This window comes from Marmota marmota, unplaced genomic scaffold, assembly GCF_001458135.2.
Source record: "Marmota marmota marmota unplaced genomic scaffold, marMar, whole genome shotgun sequence".
NCBI lineage: Eukaryota > Metazoa > Chordata > Mammalia > Rodentia > Sciuridae > Marmota > Marmota marmota.
In genome coordinates, this window is record NW_025999982.1 from 11,684,436 (window position 1) to 11,707,279 (window position 22,844).

General features: G+C 50.1%; 3 protein-coding genes across 4 annotated transcripts; 1 reads left to right on the forward strand and 2 right to left on the reverse strand.

Moving 5' to 3' along the window:
• Positions 1-664: 664 nt before the first annotated feature.
• Hsp90ab1 (heat shock protein 90 alpha family class B member 1) lies at positions 665-7,232 on the forward strand. Its single transcript, XM_015487808.2, has 12 exons — positions 665-820; positions 2,163-2,309; positions 2,641-2,847; positions 2,948-3,107; positions 3,466-3,599; positions 3,726-4,034; positions 4,484-4,649; positions 4,830-5,020; positions 5,249-5,396; positions 5,518-5,786; positions 6,390-6,723; positions 6,850-7,232. Exons 2-12 carry the CDS (start codon positions 2,163-2,165, stop codon positions 6,957-6,959), a joined length of 2,175 nt encoding a protein of 724 aa, XP_015343294.1. The 5' UTR covers positions 665-820; the 3' UTR covers positions 6,960-7,232.
• A 153-nt stretch (positions 7,233-7,385) lies between these two features.
• Positions 7,386-10,229, reverse strand: Slc35b2 (solute carrier family 35 member B2). Of its 2 annotated transcripts, XM_015487809.2 has the most exons (3): positions 9,982-10,229; positions 9,657-9,811; positions 7,386-8,861 (listed from the first exon to the last, which is right to left on the reverse strand). In XM_015487809.2, the coding sequence occupies exons 1-3, from the start codon at positions 10,037-10,039 to the stop codon at positions 7,923-7,925; spliced, it is 1,152 nt and encodes a 383-aa protein (XP_015343295.1). In that variant the 5' UTR covers positions 10,040-10,229; the 3' UTR covers positions 7,386-7,922. The 2 variants fall into 2 exon arrangements, with proteins under 2 accessions (XP_015343295.1, XP_015343296.1); XM_015487810.2 differs by lacking the exon at positions 9,657-9,811 and having other exon boundaries at positions 9,982-10,062.
• Positions 10,230-10,510: 281 nt separating this feature from the next.
• On the reverse strand, positions 10,511-18,466 carry Nfkbie (NFKB inhibitor epsilon). The gene is made up of 6 exons (XM_015487811.2): positions 17,845-18,466; positions 15,430-15,532; positions 14,510-14,732; positions 13,401-13,489; positions 13,005-13,244; positions 10,511-12,123 (listed from the first exon to the last, which is right to left on the reverse strand). Exons 1-6 carry the CDS (start codon positions 18,207-18,209, stop codon positions 12,058-12,060), a joined length of 1,086 nt encoding a protein of 361 aa, XP_015343297.1. The 5' UTR covers positions 18,210-18,466; the 3' UTR covers positions 10,511-12,057.
• Positions 18,467-22,844: the final 4,378 nt, after the last annotated feature.

Below are 22,844 nucleotides of genomic sequence, written 5' to 3' on the forward strand. Positions count from 1 at the left end.
GGGGGCGGGCGGGGGTGGGCCCGCTGAGACAGGCCTGGAAACTGCTGGAAGTGCCGCATGACCGCCGCTGCCGCTCCTTCCGCCGCATTTAGGCAAAGAGTCCCCCTCCGGCCCCCGCCCCGCGCCCTCCCTGAATCGGAACTACGCCCCGCCCTGAGCTGCCGGTCTTTCCGCTGCTCCCGAGAGAGTGGGGGGTCTCGGGGGTGCTCAAAGTTGGACCCTGAATGCCACATCGTCCGTGATCTGGACGTGAGATGTGTAGGAGAGACTCTAGGAAGATCAGCTTTAGGAAGGGCAGTGGGGATGATTAGCTGCCTCTTCTCCTTTCGATGTCCACAGAGGCCCGGCCTCTTGAGTGTATAGATGCCAGTTCAGAGGATTTTACGGAGTTGATGGGATCCTCGACTGTAGACCCGCTGTTTAGGCCCTAAGAACACTCCCGATTCCTCATCCTGGTGGGGTCATGTGCCCGATCTGCAGACACGGGGCTGAGAAGGGAAGCAAATGGGTGAACGGACCGATACTCCATCTGGAAGCAGAGCCGGAGGCGGGCTGCTCGGGCTCCTCTCCGCCCCATCCCTGATTTCTGGCCATGACGTCAGGTGGGCGGGTGGCGGCAGGTGCGAGTGGACAGGCGCCCTCCTTTAAGGCGGAGGGATCCAGGGGAGGGCGCCCGGACCGTGCTTCGCCTTATATAGAGCGACTGGGGGCACACGGTAGCTCTCTTGAGTCACCCCCACGCTGCCTAGGTGTCGCGAGCGAGTCGCACACTCTTTGGGCCCACCCTTCTCTTAACACTCCCAGTCCTTTCTCTGTCAAGGTAAGGCCGCAGTCTTCTGTCCGGCTTTTCTCCTGCGGGGGCTCGTCTGCGGTGTTTGACTCTCTGACCTTTTGAAGGCCAGTCGCCGCCGTGCTAGGGCGGCCTGTGGGAAAACTGGTTTTCGGGGTGGTACGTTCGGTCTGTTGAGGTTCGTCTATATTGTGCTTGGGCGCGGGGCGCTCTCCAGGCGGCGACCAGCCGTGGGCGAGAGGAGTGGCGGAGCGCGGCCTGGGGGGGTGGGCGGCCGCACGTGGTGGCCGCGCCGGTACCGGACGCTGCCATGTTTGCTGCCCACTTCCGGACGCGGCCGTGGGGGGCCGGAGCGTGGTGGGGCCTCGCGCGCGCGGGGTGACTCAGCACAGCCCGGCGTGGTTGGCTTTGTCACCTGTCTCGCTGGAAGCGTTTTCCAATTCTTTCGGGTTGTGTGTGGGTGTGCCACGAGGGAGGAACGTCTTGAGTCCTCAGTCTGCTGGGGACCACCGCGATTTTTCGAGATTTTCTTGCAGTCCCGGTGAAGGAGGAGGGGCGGGGGAGGCGCTGGAAGATTCATGGGTCCCTCCCCCGCTCCTCCCCGAGAGCTGAGATTGTTCTGGAAGCTTCTGGAGCCTGGCGCCCCGCCCCATTGCCCGGATGCTGGGGCGATGGGAGGGTGCACGGCGGCGCCCCCTCCTCGCATGGCCTCGGCCGACGCATGTCCGGCAGTGACGAGGGTCGGGCGACGGCTTTGGCCACCATCTTAGTTATATGCCCTGTTAGCAATGACGGTGGAGCTTTTCCTCTTTGGTTCTTTGTCCTGCTTTAATTGCCCTTTGGGCGGTTACCCCATCGATCTCAGGTTATCCCTGCAGAGTGGAACAGCACATTTGGTGGACGTTGGAGATACTAAGGGGCAGCTGTTAAAAATCAGGGCTCCTTTTGCTCCATTTGTCCTCTCCCAATTAAAAAAAAAAAAGACTGTTTTCACATCAAAATGTACATGGGCGTTACTTGGCGTTCTCAAGATACCTGTGATGCCCCCCCAGTATTCTGAATTTCTCACAAGGTACCCGATGATGCCGAGGCTGGGCCCTGAGATGAATCTTACAAAAAATGTCTCACTTTGGCATTTGGTTGAAGGATTTAGATTTAGGTTTTTCCTGGGTTGGCTTATCATTTAGTGTGTAGCCTAACATCTTGAAAGAAATGGTGTTTTCAGTTTCTTGGGAATAGACAGTACTCTGCGCAAGGTAGTTTGAATTCCAACTTCTTAAGGTTTTAATTGAACCCATGAACCTTAAGGATTCTTAAGTATGGAGCCATTGCATGTGTGTTCCTTTGTAACCGTTGATCATCTTTATTTTAGATGCCTGAGGAAGTGCACCATGGAGAGGAGGAGGTGGAGACCTTTGCCTTTCAGGCAGAAATTGCCCAACTCATGTCTCTCATCATCAATACCTTTTATTCCAACAAGGAAATTTTTCTTCGGGAATTGATCTCTAATGCTTCTGATGTAAGAGTTTGAACAAGTCCCCACAGTAGTATTGTGTGCCCCCCCACACACACTTCAGAGCACTTCAGAAGAGGGAGAAGGGATAGATTGAAGTGGTGGGAGCTGCAGCTGTTTGAGATAAATCAGCAGCTGTTCCAAAAAGATTTGCCTTATTCTGGGTGGCTATCACACTTGAAAGGGAAGACACCAGAGAAGTGGATAATGTTAACTGTTGGTCTGAAGATCTAAGGGATAGCAGAATTGAGGCTATATGGAAGTAGAAAAACCAAGATTTGTGGGGGGGGTGAAGAGATGGACTATAAAAAAAAGATGTGTCATTTCATATTTACAGGCCTTGGACAAGATTCGCTATGAGAGCCTGACAGACCCTTCCAAGTTGGACAGTGGTAAAGAGCTGAAAATTGACATAATCCCCAACCCTCAGGAAAGGACTCTGACTTTGGTGGACACAGGCATTGGCATGACCAAGGCTGATCTCATAAACAACTTGGGAACCATTGCCAAGTCTGGAACTAAAGCATTTATGGAGGCTCTTCAGGTATGTAGCACTCCATCTATGCACATATTAAAATTTAGGATTTTTTTTTGTCTTGCTGTTTCAAATCTCATATTTGATTTTTAAAAATATTCTTTGGCAGGCTGGTGCAGACATATCCATGATTGGGCAATTTGGTGTTGGATTTTATTCTGCTTATCTAGTGGCAGAGAAAGTGGTTGTGATCACAAAGCATAATGATGATGAACAGTATGCTTGGGAGTCTTCTGCTGGGGGATCCTTCACTGTGCGGGCTGATCATGGTGAGTTGGCTTTCCATATGGAAGTAGCTGGGTTAGAATTCTCTGGAAGAAGAGAGAGAAATCTTGAGTATGATATTTGTGGAGCAGTTTCTTTTTCTTTTTTTTTTTTTTTTGGTACCTGGGATTAAACTTGGGCACTCAAACCACTGAGTCACATCCCTATCCTATTTTGTGTTTAGAGATAGGGTCTCGCTGAGTTCCTTAGTGCCTTGCTTTTGCTGAGGCTAGCTTTGAACTCATAATCCTCCTGGATTATTGGTGTGTGCTACTGCTCCCGGCATGGAAAGTTTCTTTTAAGATCATTAATGCTTTTAGCCTCACAGCTTTATACTTTATTGTGATTGATTGATTCTTCTAGGTGAGCCCATTGGCCGGGGTACTAAAGTCATTCTCCACCTCAAAGAAGACCAGACAGAGTACTTGGAGGAGAGGCGGGTCAAAGAAGTGGTGAAGAAGCACTCACAGTTCATAGGCTATCCAATCACCCTTTATGTGAGTACCAACCAGGCTGGCAGCCTATCTGCACTGAGTGTCTATGGTTGTGGAGTTTCGTGGTCCCTGGCTTTGTTTTCCTGGTGTTGTGTTTTTCACCCTTAACCACTATGTTTGGTACTTTAGTTGGAGAAGGAACGAGAGAAGGAAATCAGTGATGATGAGGCAGAGGAAGAGAAAGGTGAGAAAGAAGAGGAAGATAAAGATGATGAGGAGAAACCCAAGATTGAAGATGTGGGCTCAGATGAGGAGGATGACACTAGTAAGGATAAGAAGAAAAAAACAAAGAAGATTAAGGAGAAATATATTGATCATGAAGAACTGAACAAGACCAAGCCCATTTGGACCAGAAACCCTGATGACATCACTCAGGAAGAATATGGAGAATTCTACAAGAGCCTAACCAATGATTGGGAAGACCACCTGGCAGTCAAGGTGAGAAACCTTATATGTGGGCTCAGCTGGAGAGGAACAGGTAGAAGTGTATTGGCAGATAGTAGAGTCCACGGTGAACTTGCCCAACTGGTTGGTAGCTGAGACTGTGAGAGTCATGGAGCCACATGAGTTCACTTATTACTAGTGACCCTGCCACAGTAGAGAGATTCTGTTCTCCCGAACGACTTCACTTTTGTCTTTTAATAGAAATCTGGGTAATGTTGATGGCAGCCTTACACATAACAGGGTTCTGATTGGAGAACTATTCTCTTAATTCAACAAAATTATATATAGCTAGGATAATCTAAGATTTATTGGCATTAGGGTTCAGGGTTTTTTTTTTTTTTCTCTCCTTATGGAGGCTCTTCAGGTATATAGCATTCCAGTTGTAGATGCTTTGGTGTGGCTGAAAAGCACTCTTGTCCTGAAATGTTGGGTTTTTCTCCTAGCACTTCTCTGTAGAAGGTCAGTTGGAATTCAGGGCATTGCTGTTCATCCCTCGGCGGGCTCCCTTTGACCTCTTTGAGAACAAGAAGAAGAAGAACAACATCAAACTCTATGTCCGTCGTGTGTTCATCATGGACAGTTGTGATGAGCTGATACCAGAGTATCTCAGTGAGTGTTTCCTGTGTCTGTTATAGTGGGTAAAGTCTTTTGAGATCTGCAGTGTTATCATGGGATTGTAGTCTGAGAAGGGTAATAGTAAGTGAAGGTTCAGGGAGCAAAAGAGCCTTCTGCTTGAATCTGGGATTGGGTCTTGTTATTTGTATTGAATTTTCTGCCATTTGATTGCAGATTTTATTCGTGGTGTTGTTGACTCTGAGGATCTGCCCCTGAATATCTCCCGAGAAATGCTCCAGCAGAGCAAAATCTTAAAAGTTATTCGCAAAAACATTGTGAAGAAGTGCCTTGAGCTCTTCTCTGAGTTGGCAGAAGACAAGGAGAACTACAAAAAATTCTATGAGGCATTCTCTAAAAATCTTAAGGTATAGAGGCAAATGCTTATTCCCTTTGACATTTATTTTTTGGGGGGCACTTTACCACTAAGCTCAGCCCTTTTTATTTTTGTGATAGGATGTCACTATGTTGGCTGAGGTTGGTCTTGACCACTTTCTTAGTAATTAGAGTATATTTCCTCATTTATTGGAGAGGAAGGGTATTATCTGTTAGGTTATTTTTTAAGTTGGGTTATTTTTTTTCCTCCTACCCTTAAGCTTGGAATCCATGAAGATTCTACTAATCGGCGACGCCTTTCTGAGCTGCTGCGCTATCACACCTCTCAGTCTGGAGATGAGATGACTTCTCTGTCAGAGTATGTCTCTCGCATGAAGGAGACACAGAAGTCCATCTATTACATAACTGGTGAGTTAAAACCTAAGTCTCATCAAAGCCTCCTATCTGGGGTTGGGTGGACATCAGGGCTAACTGGGAACTGGCAGTGTAAATCCTTTTGGTCACTAAGTCACATTAAATAACCTTACAGGTGAAAGCAAAGAGCAGGTGGCCAACTCTGCTTTTGTGGAGCGTGTGAGGAAGCGTGGCTTTGAGGTAGTATATATGACTGAGCCTATTGATGAGTACTGCGTACAGCAACTCAAGGAGTTTGATGGGAAGAGCCTGGTCTCTGTGACCAAGGAAGGCCTGGAGCTACCTGAGGATGAGGAGGAAAAAAAGAAAATGGAGGAGAGCAAGGCGAAATTTGAGAACCTTTGCAAGCTTATGAAAGAAATCTTGGATAAAAAAGTTGAGAAGGTGAGAAATTTGGATACATTTTTGTAATCTCTTTGGGGGCTGCTGTTTTCAGAATTTAATGTTGCTGATTAGGAGGTTTACTTTGTTTAAGCCCCCCCCCCCTTTTTTTTGTGAGTACCATACTCAGGGTCCTCCACTACTGAGCCACATCCCCACTTCTGTTTTGTATTTTATTTAGAGACGGGATCTCACTGAGTTGCTTAGTGCTTTGTTTTGCTGAGGCTGGCTTTGAACTCTCATCCTTCTGCCTCAGCCTCTCAAGCGGCTGGAATTATAGGCATGTGCCACCTGGCTTAGCAAGGTCTTATTTCTCTTAGTCCATTATACAAAATTTGATGGAGATTAGGTATTAATTCTTGTGTTTAGGAACATAGAAACTTAAAAAAATATGGACCATAATTTTTAACCTTTCAGATGATCCAATCTAAACCTAAGGTGTTTGATTTTTTTGTTTGTTTGTTTATTAAGAGAGGGTCTCCTTGTGCTTCTCAGGCTGTCTTCAAACTCCTGAGTTGGAGTGATTCTCCTGCCTTAGTCTCTTGGAAGAGTCAGGACTACAGGTTTGCACCATGCTCCACTAAAAATTTTTTTAACTGTCTACAGGTGACAATCTCCAATAGGCTTGTGTCTTCACCCTGCTGCATTGTTACCAGCACCTATGGCTGGACAGCCAACATGGAGCGGATTATGAAGGCCCAGGCACTTCGAGACAACTCCACAATGGGCTACATGATGGCCAAAAAGCACCTGGAGATCAACCCTGATCATCCCATTGTGGAGACATTGCGGCAAAAGGCAGAGGCAGATAAAAATGACAAGGCTGTCAAGGACCTGGTGGTGCTGCTATTTGAAACTGCGCTGCTCTCTTCTGGCTTCTCCCTTGAGGATCCTCAGACCCACTCCAATCGCATCTACCGCATGATAAAGCTAGGCCTAGGTAGGCACTGTGGACTGATTTGATGTGGGGGCAAGTTCTGCAATTGACCTTTTGGACAGATTTTGTTTAATGCTCTTCAGTTCACATCTCACTGGGCCTTTTTTTTTTTTTTTTTGAAACATTTAGGCATTGATGAAGATGAAGTGACAGCAGAGGAACCCAGCAGTGCTGTTCCTGATGAGATACCCCCTCTCGAGGGTGATGAGGATGCATCTCGCATGGAAGAAGTAGATTAGGAGTTGCTACTGAGAAATCTGCCCTCTGTATAGTTTCCCCATGGCTCCCACAGTACCCTTGAGTGGCCCTCTCCCACCTGGCTTCCTCTGCTGATTGATGTTATAGTGGTTTTTTTCTCCTGTCCTTGGCATCTTAATTAAGGCAGGAAATAAGGGCCTCAAGCCCTCTCCATCCCCTACCTAGTTTGGCAGGGTTGGATGTTGTATTGTGTTTTTGTTTTATTTTGTTCCACAATTAAAGTATGCAAAATAAAGAAGATGCAGTTTTATACAGTTCTGCTCTCCCTTGTAAAGTGATGCTGCTTCATAGCATTCTCTATCTGTATAATATAAAAACTCGCTGTTGACCTGGGCTACGTGCAAGTTTGAAAGGTATATATACATTCTCATTTCAATCACTTAAGGCATCCAAAACACAGAGCCAAGTCCATTGCAGCAGTTTAATAAAATTATAAGAGCAAAAAGTGACATTTCCTAAGTACCAAAACCTGCAATTGGCTCATGGAGCAGAGCCTAGGACCCCAAGGGCATAGTTGTGTTGAGCAGGGCTCTTCATTCACCTCCCTTGGCACTCCCATCTTTACTCACCCTCCTGGGGAAGCAGCATTCGGACCCTACAATACTTGTGCTTCTCTCAACAGTAAGAAATGAGAGTGTATAGAAGGTAGGGGGCAAGCAGATAAGTTCCACCAGGTGGGTCAAAACTTCATTCAGGAAGCTTGATGGAGGAGGAGCTTTCCCTTTACACCTCCATACCCCAAGACTTCCTTCTACCCTGAGGCTCAACTTGCCTACTGGAGGATGGTGGCTTAAGGCAAAAGGGAAGATACCTTCTGGGCTCCCTATCCCCAGCTGCAGAGCTGGATTATGATACTGAGAAAACCCATATTTTGTCCTTGAGCCAGCACCTCTGAAAGTATGGTGAGGGTCCTATTCCATTTCACCTCTCAGGTCCTTATCTTTTCAGACCTTCTGCACTGGGGACTCTATAGGTACAGCCTTCTTTCCCCGTTGCTTTAGCCGGCCTCGGGCATAGACTCTGAGCAGAAGGGCAGCAAAGACCACAGCTACCCCTAGCCCACCCACCACAGTGACAGTGTGGCCATAGAGGAGGCAGGAAAGAAGGATGGCAATGGCCTGGCGGAGGGTCATGATGATGGTGAAGACAGCAGCCCCAAACTGCCCAATGGTGTAGAAGATGAAGAGCTGGCCACATGCGGAACAGACAGACAGTAGCAGGGCATGGGCGGCAAACTCACTGTGTCGCCCCATGAAGCGGGTCCCTTCCAGGAGGGCCCCCTGCTGTAGCAGCGAGATTACTGTGAAGAGGCAGGAGAAGAAATTGACCCCAAACATCATCTGCACTGATGACATCTTATAGGCAAACAGGGCATCCTGCCAGTTTGAGGTGAAGCTGTCAAAAGCGATGTAGCCTGCCAATAAGATGAGGCCTGAGAGTGTGGTGGCTGGGGAGCTACGGGGCTCTGGTCCACTGGACAGCAAAAACATGCTGACCCCGATGGAGATAAGTCCAGCTGTCAGGTATTCCCAGTGTTCATAGCTGCGCCGAGACACCAGCTTTCCCATCAGCATGACAGGGATCACTTTAGAAGCCTTGGCCAGCACCTGGGTGGGGAAACTGATGAACTTGAGAGCTTCATACTGGCACCAGCTGCTTAGCACATTTGACAGGCTGGCAAAGGAGTACCGGTACATGGGTGCCCCGTGTCGAGGTTGCTTGCAGAGGAGGCAGTAGAGGCCAGCCACAATCAGTGCCAGCACACGGTTCATTAGCACCAGGAACTGCGAGTCCGTGAAGCGCTCACCTGGTGATGTGGCTGTGGCCCCATAGCTTCGGGTCATCACTCTTTCCTGCAGCACACCCCAAGTAAGGTAGAACACCTGGGTTGGGGAGGGTAGACAGGAGACAATAAGAGAAGGAAAAAGTAGGCAAAAGTAGATCTTAACTTCCCTCTTCCTCAGGATAATTCTCAATGACAAAGGACAGCATGTGCGTTTCTCTGCAGTAGAAATTTCCTCTCCTAAGTCTGGATTTACCTTGTAGAAAATCCGCTGTGGTGAAAAACATTAACACATGCTTTAGAACTCCCTGGACCCTGTTTGTTCCCACAGTATGGGAACACTAGAGTTAGCTCCATCCAGAGTGTTCTCTTACCTACTTTCAAACTCAGGGAGGCAAAAAGACAGAGTTTGACTCCTATATAGTTCAACATGCTCCAAAAAAGGGGACTAGTACCCACTCTAAAATTCCACACAGTCAGTGCCTTAGGACCCCTTTCTCATGTAGTACTGAATGGCTTCCCCAATCTTTTTTATCAGTGGGTTTACAGCGTATGAAGTACATCAGGGGAGAGGGAAGTATAATAACAGCACAATAGATGTCACCAAAAACTTGGGAAAGAGATGAGCCCTCTTCTGCTCTACACATCATAAAACAATAGTGCATTGTTACTTGCAGTACCAATGCTGGAAAAGCAGAGGGGATGAAGAAAGGAAAGTCACTGCTTCCTCCAAACATTTTGAAGATGGTGCTCTGTGTGTCTGAGAGAAAGGGACACATAACACACAGACCCGCAAACCTTTGAGATGGACAGAATGAAAACTGAGTTCACAGAGTCCCTGCCCACTGAGCTCAATCCAGGACAAGAAGCAGAGCTTGCTTGCCTGCCTACCTACCTGGAGCCCCAAGGTACAGAAGAGCAGCTTCAGAGCCTGCCAAGTGGGGGTGGTCTCCACTGTCTCTGTCCGTGGAGCCAGGGGAACCTCATCAGAGGCCTTGGGCTCATTGCCAAACACACAAGCTTTCACCAGGGGGTAGCAGAGACCCCTGCCTGAAGAAGACACATATAGTTAAGTCCCAAACCTCCTCCACAGCAACTCAACCTGCCCTGCTGTCCAGCCTATTGGCCTCCCCCCTCCTTCCCTTTCCAAGTCACATTCCGGTTTGAACCAACATCTGCAATTCACACCTAGCCCTCTTCCCCACCCTCTCTCCACACACCTGTCTCCAGGTAGTTTTTCCTCCTGAAGTAATGCACCAGGAAGTAGCCAGGTACCATAAAGGTGGCATAGCCAGCAGCATTCACCAAAAAGCGAAAGAACCACAGCTGGGTCCATGACTCCGGAGGGGCTTCAGGAGTCTCCCCACCAGCACCCAGGGAAGGGAGCGCAGCCAGTACCACCACTGCCCACCACCTGCTGGGAGCGCGGACATAAGAATTAGAGTGCAGTTCTCCAGCCCTCTGGCCCAAGGAAGGGGACCGCACTGAAGTGCCTCGTCTTCTCCCCGCCCCCTCCGCTAAAGCCCAGCGGGACAAAGAGCCTCTCTCTGTCTTGGGGGGTTAGGCGCCGGGCGGGCAGGCAGGGCCTCCTCCCTCCCCCACTCTCTGCTTATAACAGAGATTCAAACGTTATTTCCTTCAAGTTTTTGTTCAAATGACCCTGGCCNAACAACTTGGGAACCATTGCCAAGTCTGGAACTAAAGCATTTATGGAGGCTCTTCAGGTATGTAGCACTCCATCTATGCACATATTAAAATTTAGGATTTTTTTTTGGTACTAGGGATTTAACTCAGGGTCTTACTAAGTTGGCCAGGCTGCTCTTGAACTTGGATCCGCCTCTCTCAAGTCTCCTAAATCGCTGGGATTAGAAGCAACACACCCCACTAGTTCTCCCATGTTCTGACAGGATGAAGATGTCTCCTTCCTTCTTTGGTTGGGCTAGTAATTCTGTCCCCCTCGTCCCCGTGACCACTGAGGCTCCGCATGACCTAACTGACCCATCTTCCTCGCCCACTTACCCAGGCCCTGTAGAGCCTCGCTAGTCTGTTCTCAGTTCCTCTAATTCTCCAAAGGCTTTCCCCCACCCAAACGCTCTACCCCATCACTTATTCATCCTATGTCCCAATGAGATGACTCTCCTCAGAGGCGTCCCTGGAACATCCAAAGAAGGGTCCCTCACCCACTTTACTGTCCTCTTTCCTCCTCGTGTTTCCCTTCACAGCACCCACTGCATAAATATTTGGATATTTATGATTTTAATGTTTATGAGTGAGGCTGTAAGCTCTAAGAGTCAGAGATGGTTTATTCCTCCTTTCTTCATGCCAATGTAGGCATCACTGGTATAAAATATGTAAAAAGTTGCAGGTCTCTGGTGCCTAGCCTCCTCTGGCTACTCCAGATGGCAGCCTCCAGGGCCTGTGTCTTCTCATTCCTCTTCCTCTCTCTTCATCCCTCATTTCCACAAAAGGACAAGGGTCTGCACTGGATAGCGACAAGCCTGAGGACTATTAGCTCCTTATCATACCCAGGGGATAAATGTCCTTCTCTTTGCTTTTATCAAAAGGTCACAGAGCAGGTCTGCCTATGCACATGCACAAAACAACTCTAGAAAGGATGACCCTCCCCAACCCCTTAACACTGGGGATTGAACCAGGGGTGCTCTACCAGCTGTATTCCCCACCTTTTTTATTTTTTTCTTTAATTTTGAGACAGGGTCTTGCTAAGTTGCTGAGGCTGGTCTCAAACTGGTGATCCTCCTGCCTCAGCCTCCTGAGGTTTGTACCACTGCACCCGCATAGGAGGAAAACACTTTTAAAAAGTCTCTGCTACTTTAGTGTTATGTTACTGCAATGTCCCTTTCTCAAAGGCTCAGTTCAGGGCCTTCTGTTAAAAGTTTTTAGACAAGAGTGTTTTGGAATCTTCAATAGCAGTAAGGTGGGACCCCTCAGGGCCCTGCTTCTTCTATTTCAGTCTCTCCTCACTCAGAAGCCTCCACATTTTCCCACTGGTTGGCAGTTTCAAACTGACCCGACAGGTAGAAATGAGAGCCCTGCCATCTCCAAGAAAGGTAAACAGACTTCACCCAGGATGCCTGGGGCTTAGGCGCCTCTCAAGAATCTCCATCCAGTCCACCTGGGAAGCTCTTTCTTCCAGCCTGGCTCTCTCTGACTTGCAATCTCTTTTCTCACTCAGAACCATACTGGCTCTAGGCTCTGGCTTCAGTAGTCCCTAGGACACCAGAAGGCACATTGGGCCCAGGTTGCAGCAACAGTGGCCCCAGTTTCCTGTCCTGGCTTTAGTCAACACACATCAGCGGCTTCCCGGAGATCTTCAGGTCATCGAAGGGCAAAAGAATAAGGGGCTGAGAAAGAGAATAGAGAGAAGCAAGATCAGTGGCCATGAGAAAAGTCAGTAGTGGAGGAGACCTAGGGAAACTTGTTGGGCCACTCCCTCCTCACCAGAGTTGAAGAACTTGAGGGAATACATCTTTATACTAATGAAGGCCTCCTGACATGGCAGAGCCTTCAGTCTCTAAAATGATGCCAGAATATCCAAGCTAGGAGGGACATTAAAGATGATCCAGCTCTGGGGGCTGGGGCTGGGGCTGAGTGGTAGAGCACTCGCCTGGCATGCATGAGGCACTGGCTTCCATCCTCAGCACACATAAAACTAAAATAAAGGTATTGCGTTCACCTACAACTAAGAATATCTAAATTTTAAAAAATAAAAGATGATATAGCTCTGGATCTACTTTTGTTGGGGGGGGCACAACATTCTGAACATTTGTTTTATACTTATACTTAACATTTAAAAACAGGAAGACTATACAGAAAACCTGGGTTTCACCTCTTGAAAATTTCCAAGACCTAGAAACATGGGGCCTACATTCCTATGCCTAAGCATTTGCTGGAGCCAAGGAGAGACCCCGAGGTATGGCTCTCTGCTCTCTCCCAGGCCTCACCACTTGCTGGTCGTACACCTGGCCAGTTTCACTGATTCACGCTAGTTGTGGAGCCCCTGTAGGAGTATAAATTGGGGCTCTTGGTCCTGATCAACTAAGGAAACCGGTTTGGAGAGGGATAAAGGTTGGCCCATGGTTGCACGATTGGTTGGTAAGTGGCAGAGTCCCGGTTGTACCCCAAGACTCCTAACTCTCTGGTCCTTCCAACTATTGACAATCCCTATCTCTGCTATGGGTGTGAGAGGCCTTGAAACCAGAATGGAGAAGTTTATGCCTCGTACATCCTCAGCCAGGTCCTGCGGTGTCTCATCTTCCACATTCAGCAGCAGGGAGTCAGCGCCGGCCTCACACAGAGTGGATGAGATGCCACTGAGGCCCCGTCCAGCTGCCAGATGCAGGGGTGTACACCCATTGAGCATGCGGGCATCTACCTGAGCACCAGCCTGGAGTAGGAACTGTACCAGGCCCCGCTCCTGGGTTTCCACAGCTAGATGCAATGCTGTCTTCCCACTGGTGCCCTCCTGGAAAGGCATAAGGATGTCAGCCAAGGCCCTGAAGTGGCAGTGGGATCTGGGAGGAGAGCAGAGGCACCACTTGCCATGTGGGGTAGGGGAACTTGCAGGGGGAAGGCTGGGTCAGGTGCCATGAGCAGGCAGTGCCCTGATGGGTTACCTCACCTGGGCATCAATGTCAGCTCCATTCTGAAGCAGTAGTTCTATGAGAGGCTGGTTCCTCTGCAGAGTGGCAATGTGAAGACAGGCCAGACCTGGGGTAAGGTGGGTAGGGACACTGATTGGCATTCACCAGCTCTCTTTCACTCTCTTCAGGGACCTCCCTAACCCTCAGCCCCAAGGGACTCCTGCCCACTCAATGCCTTTAATCACAGGACTCTTAAAAATGCAACCCCGAAAACCCCCTCAAAAGTCTGAGGGGAAAGGAACTGCAAGTTTCCACCTTTCAGTCATGTTATTGAAACTTTCATGCTTCAGGGGTCAGCCTGCTGAGTGACAGCCCCCAAACATACCCTTCTCCAGGGCACATACCCCTCAAGCCCACACATACTCTAGAACTCTACTTGCCTTCAAGCTCAATCCAGATTTCTCCGAGGAGCCATCTGGGGATCCTCATGCCCCAGACTCTCTCCAGGGGCCACTTCCTTCTGTGTGCCCCGCCTTTCTTTGCTTATCTCCTTTTTGGTCTATAACTCTCCCTCCCCCACTCTCTGCTTATAACAGAGATTCAAACGTTATTTCCTTCAAGTTTTTGTTCAAATGACCCTGGCCTTTCCTGACTACCCTTTTTAAAAATCACATCAACCTCCCCACCACAGCACATTCCAGTTCCCCTCCCTCTGCTCTACTCGACCATAGCACTTACTTCCTTTTAACATACTATATAATTCACTTCTTATATTTATTGTCCATCTCTATCTTTCTCATGTTTGTTTTCAGATGGGAGCTGAGCTCCTGGGTAGAATCTGGCACACAGAAAGGCACTCAGTACATTTCTGTTGAATGAATAAAGGAGTTCATTTAATCTCTATTAAACTATATATTTTAAGGACAAAACTTAGATTTCTGCTCAACACTCAGTAGGTGTTGGGTCAATTCTGAATCAAATCATTCATCCATCATCTATTCCTTCATCTAGCAAAGATGTACTGAGTGTCCAGGTGCTTAGAGCTGGAGGAACATCAACAGACAAGCTGAGTCTCCCCCTTTCCTAGGAGTGGGGTCCCTGTTTCCTGCCCCCTCCTCTTCCCCAAAGGCTCTGGGGCTACCCAAACCTTGCCAGTTTTGCAGCTGGAGGTCCAGGGAGTGAGATGTTCCTCTGCCTGGCTCTGGCTGCCCCTCTAGCAGGCAGCGGGCACAGGCCAGATGCTGGCGCTGGCATGCCACATGTAGGGCTGTGTCACCATGCCGATCCTGTAGCACCCGGCTGGCCCCCTTCAGCACCAGGGCCTGAACTGCATCCGGCTGGTCCAGATGAACAGCCAGATGGAGTGCTGTCTGCAGGCACAAACAGAGGGTTAGTCGGCTACTGCAGCATGCTCCCACCTCTGGGACCATGCTAGATGCTAAGGTGGGCATAGCAATATCCAGATGCCATCATTTTCTTTGAGAGCAGCTTACAAAGGCCATAGCCCTGGTCTTCTAAGAAAGTACTAGCAAGTCCTTCCCTCTATCACCCTACCACCAAGTTCATAGGACCCCAGTTCTGGAAGCAGAGTGAGGGAAATGACCCCCTGTTCTTCTCATAGGTCTGCTGAACTCCTAGAGAAAGAACATGTGGGATCAGAGTCCAGTCACTCACCTTCTAGGGAGACCTGTGCTATCCCCTGGGGTTAGGCTGCAGGAATTGGCACTAGGCAGTCTCCCCGGGCAAACTCCTTCCTTCCTTAAGTCTTCATTCAGATGTCACCTCCTGTACTAAGCCTTCTCTACCTGTTCCATAAAGATACTGGACCCGACAGTAGCAGGTATGAGTCTTTCTCACACCGTTTGTCACCATGATGTATAATTAGGCGTTTACACGGGTCCTCCAGACCAGACTGTGCCCTGTGGGCAGAGGCTGGGTCTTACTCATCTCTGCATCCTCCACTTCAAGCCCAGCATCTGGCATATAGGTCCCAAATGAGCAGCCTAAGAACCCTGGTGTGGCTTCTGGGGATGGCTGCTATGGACACAGACTCCTCCTTCTACCTACCTGGTAAAGGTTGTTCTGAATGTCCAAGACCTCCTGGGGCAGCAAAGCCAGGCAACAGAACAGCACCTCTGGAGCCTCGTGAATCACTGCCAGGTGGACCAGCCTGGGGAGCAGGGGAGTGCCTGGGGTCAGGGCCCAGGCCAGAGAGGGTAACTGGGGTCTTGGGTTTAGAGGGACTGTGTTACCCTCTAATTAGCAACCTGAAAGGTAGGTGCAGGAGATGAGTTTGGGCCAGGAAGTGAGGGTTGATGTGGAATGGCAGGATTCTGGGGATGGAGGCCCACATTCCCATTTGTGGCCTTGAGGAGGGCCTTGGCTGGGTGGGCACGTAGGCAGGGTGCTGACAGGACAAGGGCCTTCCTGTCCAGCCTGCCCACACCCTGCTCCCCCCTGCCCCCAGGGCCCTGCGAGGCCAGCTGCAGCTCAAAGCCAAACTGAAAGCCGCGGGAGTGGTGCAGAGGGGGTTTCCAGGGCCGAGCTCCCCACCTCCCCACAACAGGGAGGAGAGGAGGAGGCAGATGTGGGGTTCCCCCCAGTAACTCAGTGTTATGCATTCCAAGGGAGGGAGACAGAAGTTCTTGGAAGACAGGCAGGAGACAGCATTTTGTTCTGCTGCCCTTCCTAAGGGAGTCATGAGGGCCACTCCTCAGATGGCACAAGCCAGATGGGGCTTGATTAGTGGCCCTGTGCACTTCTAAGAGATCTGTGCAATGCAGAAAAGGTCTGTTTGATAAAGGGGACAAGAGTCTTAACCTCGAGGTAAGGGGGAGCATCGGGCAAGGGAAGTTCCAGTCTTGGGGTTTCCCCACATCAGGTGGGGAAAATGAAAGCCGGAGCTGGAGGATTTAGGCCTGGACAATTGCCTTGCAGCATTAGTGAGGGGCACATCTTGGCTAAAAGGCCCATCTGGGCTGGGCAGGGGGCTGCTCAGCAGGAGAGGGGGCAGGCTTTGGCTGCAGGCAAGCGGCAGGAGAGGCCCAGGAGAGAGTGACGAGGGAGGGAGGAACCGCTCTGGAAATCCCCTCGGCCAGGGCCTGCTCTCTGGGTCACATTCCTGCAGCCACCTCCCTCTCTCCCTCAGTCTCCCCTCCTCCCACTTCCTCTTCCCACTTCCACACCTCCCACAGCCCAACAACCTCCAAGGGAGGAAAATGCCCACCTTCTCTTGAGGGACCTGCTGGGAGTCCTTGCACCTCTCTCTCTCTCTCTCAGACACACACACCACCTGTCTCTAACTAGATATGGTAAAGGCTGAGGCTGAGAGGCCAATGAAAGAGGGAAGTATCAGAAGTCCCATTCACTGGATCAAAGGTCAGCCATAGATATCTTGCAATGAAGCCCCTGAAACCTTGGAGTTCTGGGGTAGTGATCTAGGCACAGAGTACAAAAGCCCTAGGATCTCTCCTCTCCCACTCACTGGGTCTAGAGGATAACTATGTCAACATCCACCAAAGATTACAACTCCTGCATCTCCAAAAAGCAGGTCAGAACAGGCACCCCCGCCTCCCCTATGCCTATTCATTCCAGCATCTCTGATCAGGGACTCCATCCCTCCTCTCCCATTTCTCACCCCGAAATCCCAGCTGCCAGTGTTTTCTTCTTTTCAAGTCCTCAACTGACCATCCCATCCCACACAATCACTTGTAACTTCAGCTGTCCCCTGGCCCAGTGCCCATCAATCTCCCTCTGGGCCTGGGAGAGGAAGAATAGAATGAGGGGGTAAGACAGAACAGTAGGGAGGATTTGGGGTGCTCAGGAATGAAGGGTGTTGGGGGCTGACTTCAGCCCTCACTTCCCCTTTCTCAGTAGAGGAGGAAGTAAGCTGGGGCAGCCAGTCGCCTGTCTGCCTGGGCACTCTGGCCCCAGCCTAGTCACTCTCTTCTTCTCAGGGCCAGTCCCAACCCTGCACCCTGCCAGCACCCCCATCCCAAGCTTCCTGGCACTGAATGGCAACCTGTAACTGGTGTCTCTTTTTCCTTGAGACAGGGCATTCTGAGGTCAGGAGCTGGGAATCCCAGATATTGAGCAAACACGGATGCCCCCTCCCCCAGCAAGTTAAAAAAAAAAAAAAAACTGGACTGGTCAGGGGAATTTTCTCTTCCCAGGGATGGGTTATTGGTAGATTTCCAAGATACTGGCTGGGGTTCCAGGTGCCTGGGTAAGAAATGTGCTAACTCTAATAATTTCCCAAAAAGAGGGCAAATAAATGATGACAAGTCCTCTGGTCTGGACCTGGCTAGAGTACAAAAGTGGGCTAAGAGTTAGTAGGGAGTTTGGAAGAGAGTGGGGACTGTCCCTTCCACCGTGGGGGTACCTTGGGGTGTACTCTGTGGGTAGTGGTGGGGTACCTGGACAGTTGCAGCCCCTGGAAAGCCCAGAGTTAGTATTCCATCTCAGCCTAGCCCCCATACTCACGTGTCTCCGTCCTCAGAGATATAAGTGAGTGCTTCGAGCTGTGGGCTCAGCGCCCCCGCGGAGGGCAGTGACGATCCTGGGGCTGGGTCCTCAGCCTCGAGATCTCCCAGCAAGGGCAAGGGCTCGGTGAGCGAGGAGGAGCCATAAGTGGAGTCAGCCCGCTCCCCGTCCCCGTCTTCCTTTTCCCGCGGCTCCTTGGAGGTCCTCGGAGGATGGGTCCAGGGCTGGGGGCTGCAGCCGTCCGAGGGCCTGGAGCCTGTGGCCGGGGTGGGCTCCGGTAGGGAACGCAGAGAGCGTAGAGACTCTATGCCGGAGTCACACTGGCTCTCATCCGCCTCGTCCGGCCCCTTCCGCGCCTCCGACATGCCCGCGGCGCCAGCCCGCTGGGGCCGGGTTCGAGCAGGATCGGTCTCCGGGCTACGCCGCGCGGCCTTTCCGGGTTGCGGGTCCGCCTAGTAAAGACAGCGCCGGGCTCTCAGTTGCCTCGGTTCCAGGTTGTGCCGGCGCAAAGAGTGGACCATAAGCGCGGACGAGGTTAGCAGCGTCGATCCGGTCCACCGCAGCCGTTTACTCTGGGCAGCTGGGCAGTCCAATCGGGTCCTCCCTCTCGCCCCACCCACTCGGGCCAAAGAAGTGTCCGCCCTGGGATGGCCCCGCCCCTGGCCCCGCCCCGACGGCGCTTCCGGGCAAAGGCCCCGCCCCTCCGGAATCCCCCTTGCCGCCTCTGTGCGTAAGTTCAGAGTCCATGGTTACCCGCTCTGACTCACTCCTTCGTTGATTAATTTGCCTGTTCATCATTCATTCATTCATTCATTCGTTCATTTTCTCACTCTTTCCCCCTTCCTCCTTTATTCCATTCATTAATTCCATGCAGTCATTCTTTTCTTCCTTCTGTTTCTTTGTTTGTTTTGAAGGAATATTAATTTTCTGCACAAGCTGGGAGTCTTGTGGGGAAAGCACGTAGGTGGTGGGCTGGGAAGCACTGCTTCCTATTCGCAGCCTATTTCTCTCGATTTTTCTTGCTTTTTCATCTTTCCAGGTTCAGGAGTATAGGTAGAAAAGGGATCCATTATTATTAGAGAAGAAATTCTTCCCTGTAGTCCCACATAGAGAGTCATTTCTCCAGATCACATAGAATTGGGCAGGAGAATACGTTTTTATTAAATGGGGTTTCTCAGGCAGACTTGTTTAACAGGCAGAGTGCTCATGGGTTTCTTCTTCCTCACAGGGTGAGCACTGACCTTGAGTGGTTACAGTATCTGGCCACCCCGAATGGTCAGGGAAATTTAGTTCCTTAAGGTAGGGCCAGGGTGGAGAGGCCCCAGACACACTGCTGAGGCCCCTTCCATTTCCTCAGTCTCAGCCCCCAAACATATTTTCTTCCCAGTTCCTGCTTTCCTTGGGCCCACAGAGGCCATGGGAAAACATCTCCCAGGTGAGTTCCATGCCACTGGTCATAGTTTGCTCCTTTCACGCTACTTCCTGGGACTTCAAGGGCCACTGACCTTGGGTTAGCAGTGGTCTCAGAGGATCATCCCGAAGGTAACAGCTTTTTTTTTTTTTCATCTCTGGCATGGGAGGAAGAAAGCTGGGGTGAGGAGGCTCCTAACCAGCTCTCCCCACTTCTCCCCAACCTCATTTTATGCATCCATCCATTCACTCATTTGACATTATGTGTAGAGCTTCTGCTATATGCCTGACATTGTTATCTCTTCTGGGAACAAAACCAACCATCACAGTAATAACCAACAATTCCCCCGCCCCCACCAAGAAAATCCCAAGGTCCCAGCTTTCACAAAAACTTCCTGGCAATTGCAACTCAAGGTGGTTGTGTTAAGACAGGACACAGAACAGTGTTGGGGGGCACACGGTGGGCCACTTATTCAGTGGGGTGAGATGAGGGAGCATTTCTTTTGAGCTGAAAATGGGAAGGGAAAAGGGTAGATAGGGAAAGAGAAGGGCCTGCTCTTATCCACTGTTCTCCATCCACGTGGAGGACTAAAATGGGGAGGATGTGTTGAGCATGAGGCAGAGAGGAGTCATGAGGGAAAAGCCCAAGGAAACTGAGGCATCTCCTTCCCTTGGGGATGCTGGGGTGTAGCTCAGTGGTAGAGTGCTTGCCCAACAGGTGAACAACCCTGAAAACAAACAAGACATTACCAAAACCCCCAACCCCTCTCCTTCCCTTGGGTCAGTGTGATTTCAGATATTCTTAATCTCCTCCCCTGCATGCTTCTCTCCCATCCTCAAAGTCTAGAGCAAAAGTATAAACTCCAGACCTAGAACAGACAGGTTCAAAATCCGGTACTATCACCCCCATTTTAATGTTGGGAAGCTGAGGGCCAGAAGGGTGAGTTGAATTGCCCAAGTTTCAGAGGTCAGGAAGTGCAATGCTGACCTCTGGGTTCTTCTGACTTAACTCAAACCTTGAAATTCATTTCAGTGAAACTGTCTTCCTTTGTCAAGATCTAAGCCATGCATGGATGGCATCTGAGCCCTGTTCAGGGATACAGAACTCAAGAGAGTTCAGTGACCACCCTTCTAATTGACACAGAGACTAAATTTAAAGAAAAACCCATCCCAACCCAGCTAGATGTCTGGCCCTGAGCCATAACAGGTGTGTATCAGCCCCTTTCATGGCCACATGAGGTCAGCATTGAGTCACCCACTGCCACCAGCACTAGAACCTGCACTCTCTCAGGAAGCCCTCCTGTCATTCCAAGAATGGGGAAAGGGACCATGGCAGTGTTATTTGGAAAGATGCCCTAGGAACTTCGACTCAGGTTATAGCGTGTTCACGGCCCTGACTTTGCTCCTCAGTAACAGTCTTGTCCGAGGCTAGGCCCCTGAAGTCCTTCTCTCCCTCTGCTGAGTTCTCTGGTTCCCTTTGTCCTGCCTTCACTCCCCATCTCTGCCCACCCTAGCCAGGCTCATCTTGGGAAACAGTTCTAGTTTCCATGGTGACCAGCTGGTCAGCTGGCTCATCCCACCATCCCCCCTCTCTACCCTTTCCTGGAGCTTCAAGGGAAGGGTAGTGTGTGTGAATGGAGAAGGCAAGGTAGTATTTTGTGTCTTGGGAGCTGTGGCATTGGCCAAAAGGAGTTGGATTATCTCTCCTCCAAAGGCCCTTGGATGGGAGGTGGAAAGGCAGTGGGGTTGATGTCAGAAGGAAGATTATAAACACCTACATGGGGAAGTAAAGAATCCTGCAGGTTAGGAAGGCTGCGTTAGGACCTTGGCCCTTTGTCTGCATGGAGGACTGGAGTCCTGATTTCAGTCTGAATGGGCTGAAATCACCCAAAAAGCATGGGTGTGAGACATTGGAATAGCCACCAGGAGATTCTGTCCTCTGCCACAGGAGTGAAGAGAGGCCCCACCTCTTCAGTACCACACCCTTCTCTACTTGGGCAGGGAGAATGCACTCACCAACCTGGAAAGGATCATTCAGGTTGGATGGTTCTGAAGTGATGGAACCTCACCTTGCCTGAAAAGGGAAAACGGAGGCAGGACCAGGTGGAGGAAGTGGTTCTTCTGCCCCAGATGAGGTGCAGGAATAGCCCCTGCACATATATTTGCTTGTATCCTACACTCAGAGATCAGATATCCAGGCTTTGCTATGAATTACTTTTTTTTTTTTTTTTGTAATGGGGATTGACCCAGAGGTGCTTTATCACTAGCTACATTCCAGCCCTTTTCAGTTTTTAGTTTGAGATGGTCTCACTAAATTGTTGAGGCTGACCTTGAACTTGTGGCCTCCTGCCTCAGTCTCCCAAGTAGGTGCGATTACAAGCATGTGCCCTTGTGCCTGGCTCCCCCTGAATTTTTGAACAGGAAAGATCTGAATTCTAGGACTAGCTAGCTCTGTGAGTGTTAGCAGATGACGGGTTAGTTACTTGCTCTCCTTCTGCCTTGGTTCCTTGAGGATAAATAAGAACAGTTACTGGGTGTCAAGGACCCTAATGACACAAAGTAGGATCCCCCAGTGACTGCAAATGAACAAACTGATCATGCATGCCTTTATTACATCCTATCATGATTGGTTTCCATGCCCTTTAGTCCCTGTAAACTTCAAGTTCCTGGAGGGTAGGAAATTGTGTTTCATTTTATACAGGGCACACATTGGCTGTCTAATACTTGTTTATTGAATGGATGCATCCATCCAGGAATGCATGAATGAATGAATGAATGTCAGTCCCCTTCCTTACTATCCTACCCGGTGTAGGGAAAAGCAATGTGAGATGGACAGCATGGGGTGGGGGCAGGCTGGCTGCAGTCACTCAGCCTGGTTTGTAGTCTGTGACTCTGCCTCCTACACCCACAGACCAGAAGCCTTAGAGATTATCTAGTCAACATTCTCACTGCACTGATGAAAAAATAAAGGCTGAGAGAGGGAAGGGCACTTGCCCAAGGTCAGACAACTCACTAATGGCAGAGCCAAGATTAACAATTAGAACTCAAGTTTCCTTGACCTCCAGCCTAGGGCATTGTACATACTTCATTGCTTTTCTGGGGCTGTTCTTCTAAGGGAGGAAGAAGGTTCAGTGAAGGCCGGTTCCAATGTCCTCTCCTCTGTCCTCTGTTAGTCCTTTTCTTACAACTAGCTTCATTCTCTCCCCTTTCACCCTATTCCATCGTCTGAAGTTTGGCTCTTGCCTTAACCCTTTACGATGCAACTAATAAGGATCTTCCTTATGATACCAAGACTCATTTTCCTTTTCCCCGCTCCTTAGACCCAGGAACTTGCGGGAGCCGGCTCGCGAGGGGTGTTGGTTGACCCTCGGGCGCCCCCTCCACGGAGGACAGGAGAGGAGTTGCGGCATAGATCTTCCCAGGATGGGCGGGCGGGCAGGAGGGAGGTGTGGAAAGCAGGGCTGGGACCGGGGAAGGGGTGCGCGGAGCCCCTGTTGCTTCTCCCCTTTACGGGGTGGTTATTAGGAAGGCTTGAGGAAGGCGGAGTTTGGGGGGCTGAGGGCGGGGCTGGGCTGCGCTGGGAGGAAGAG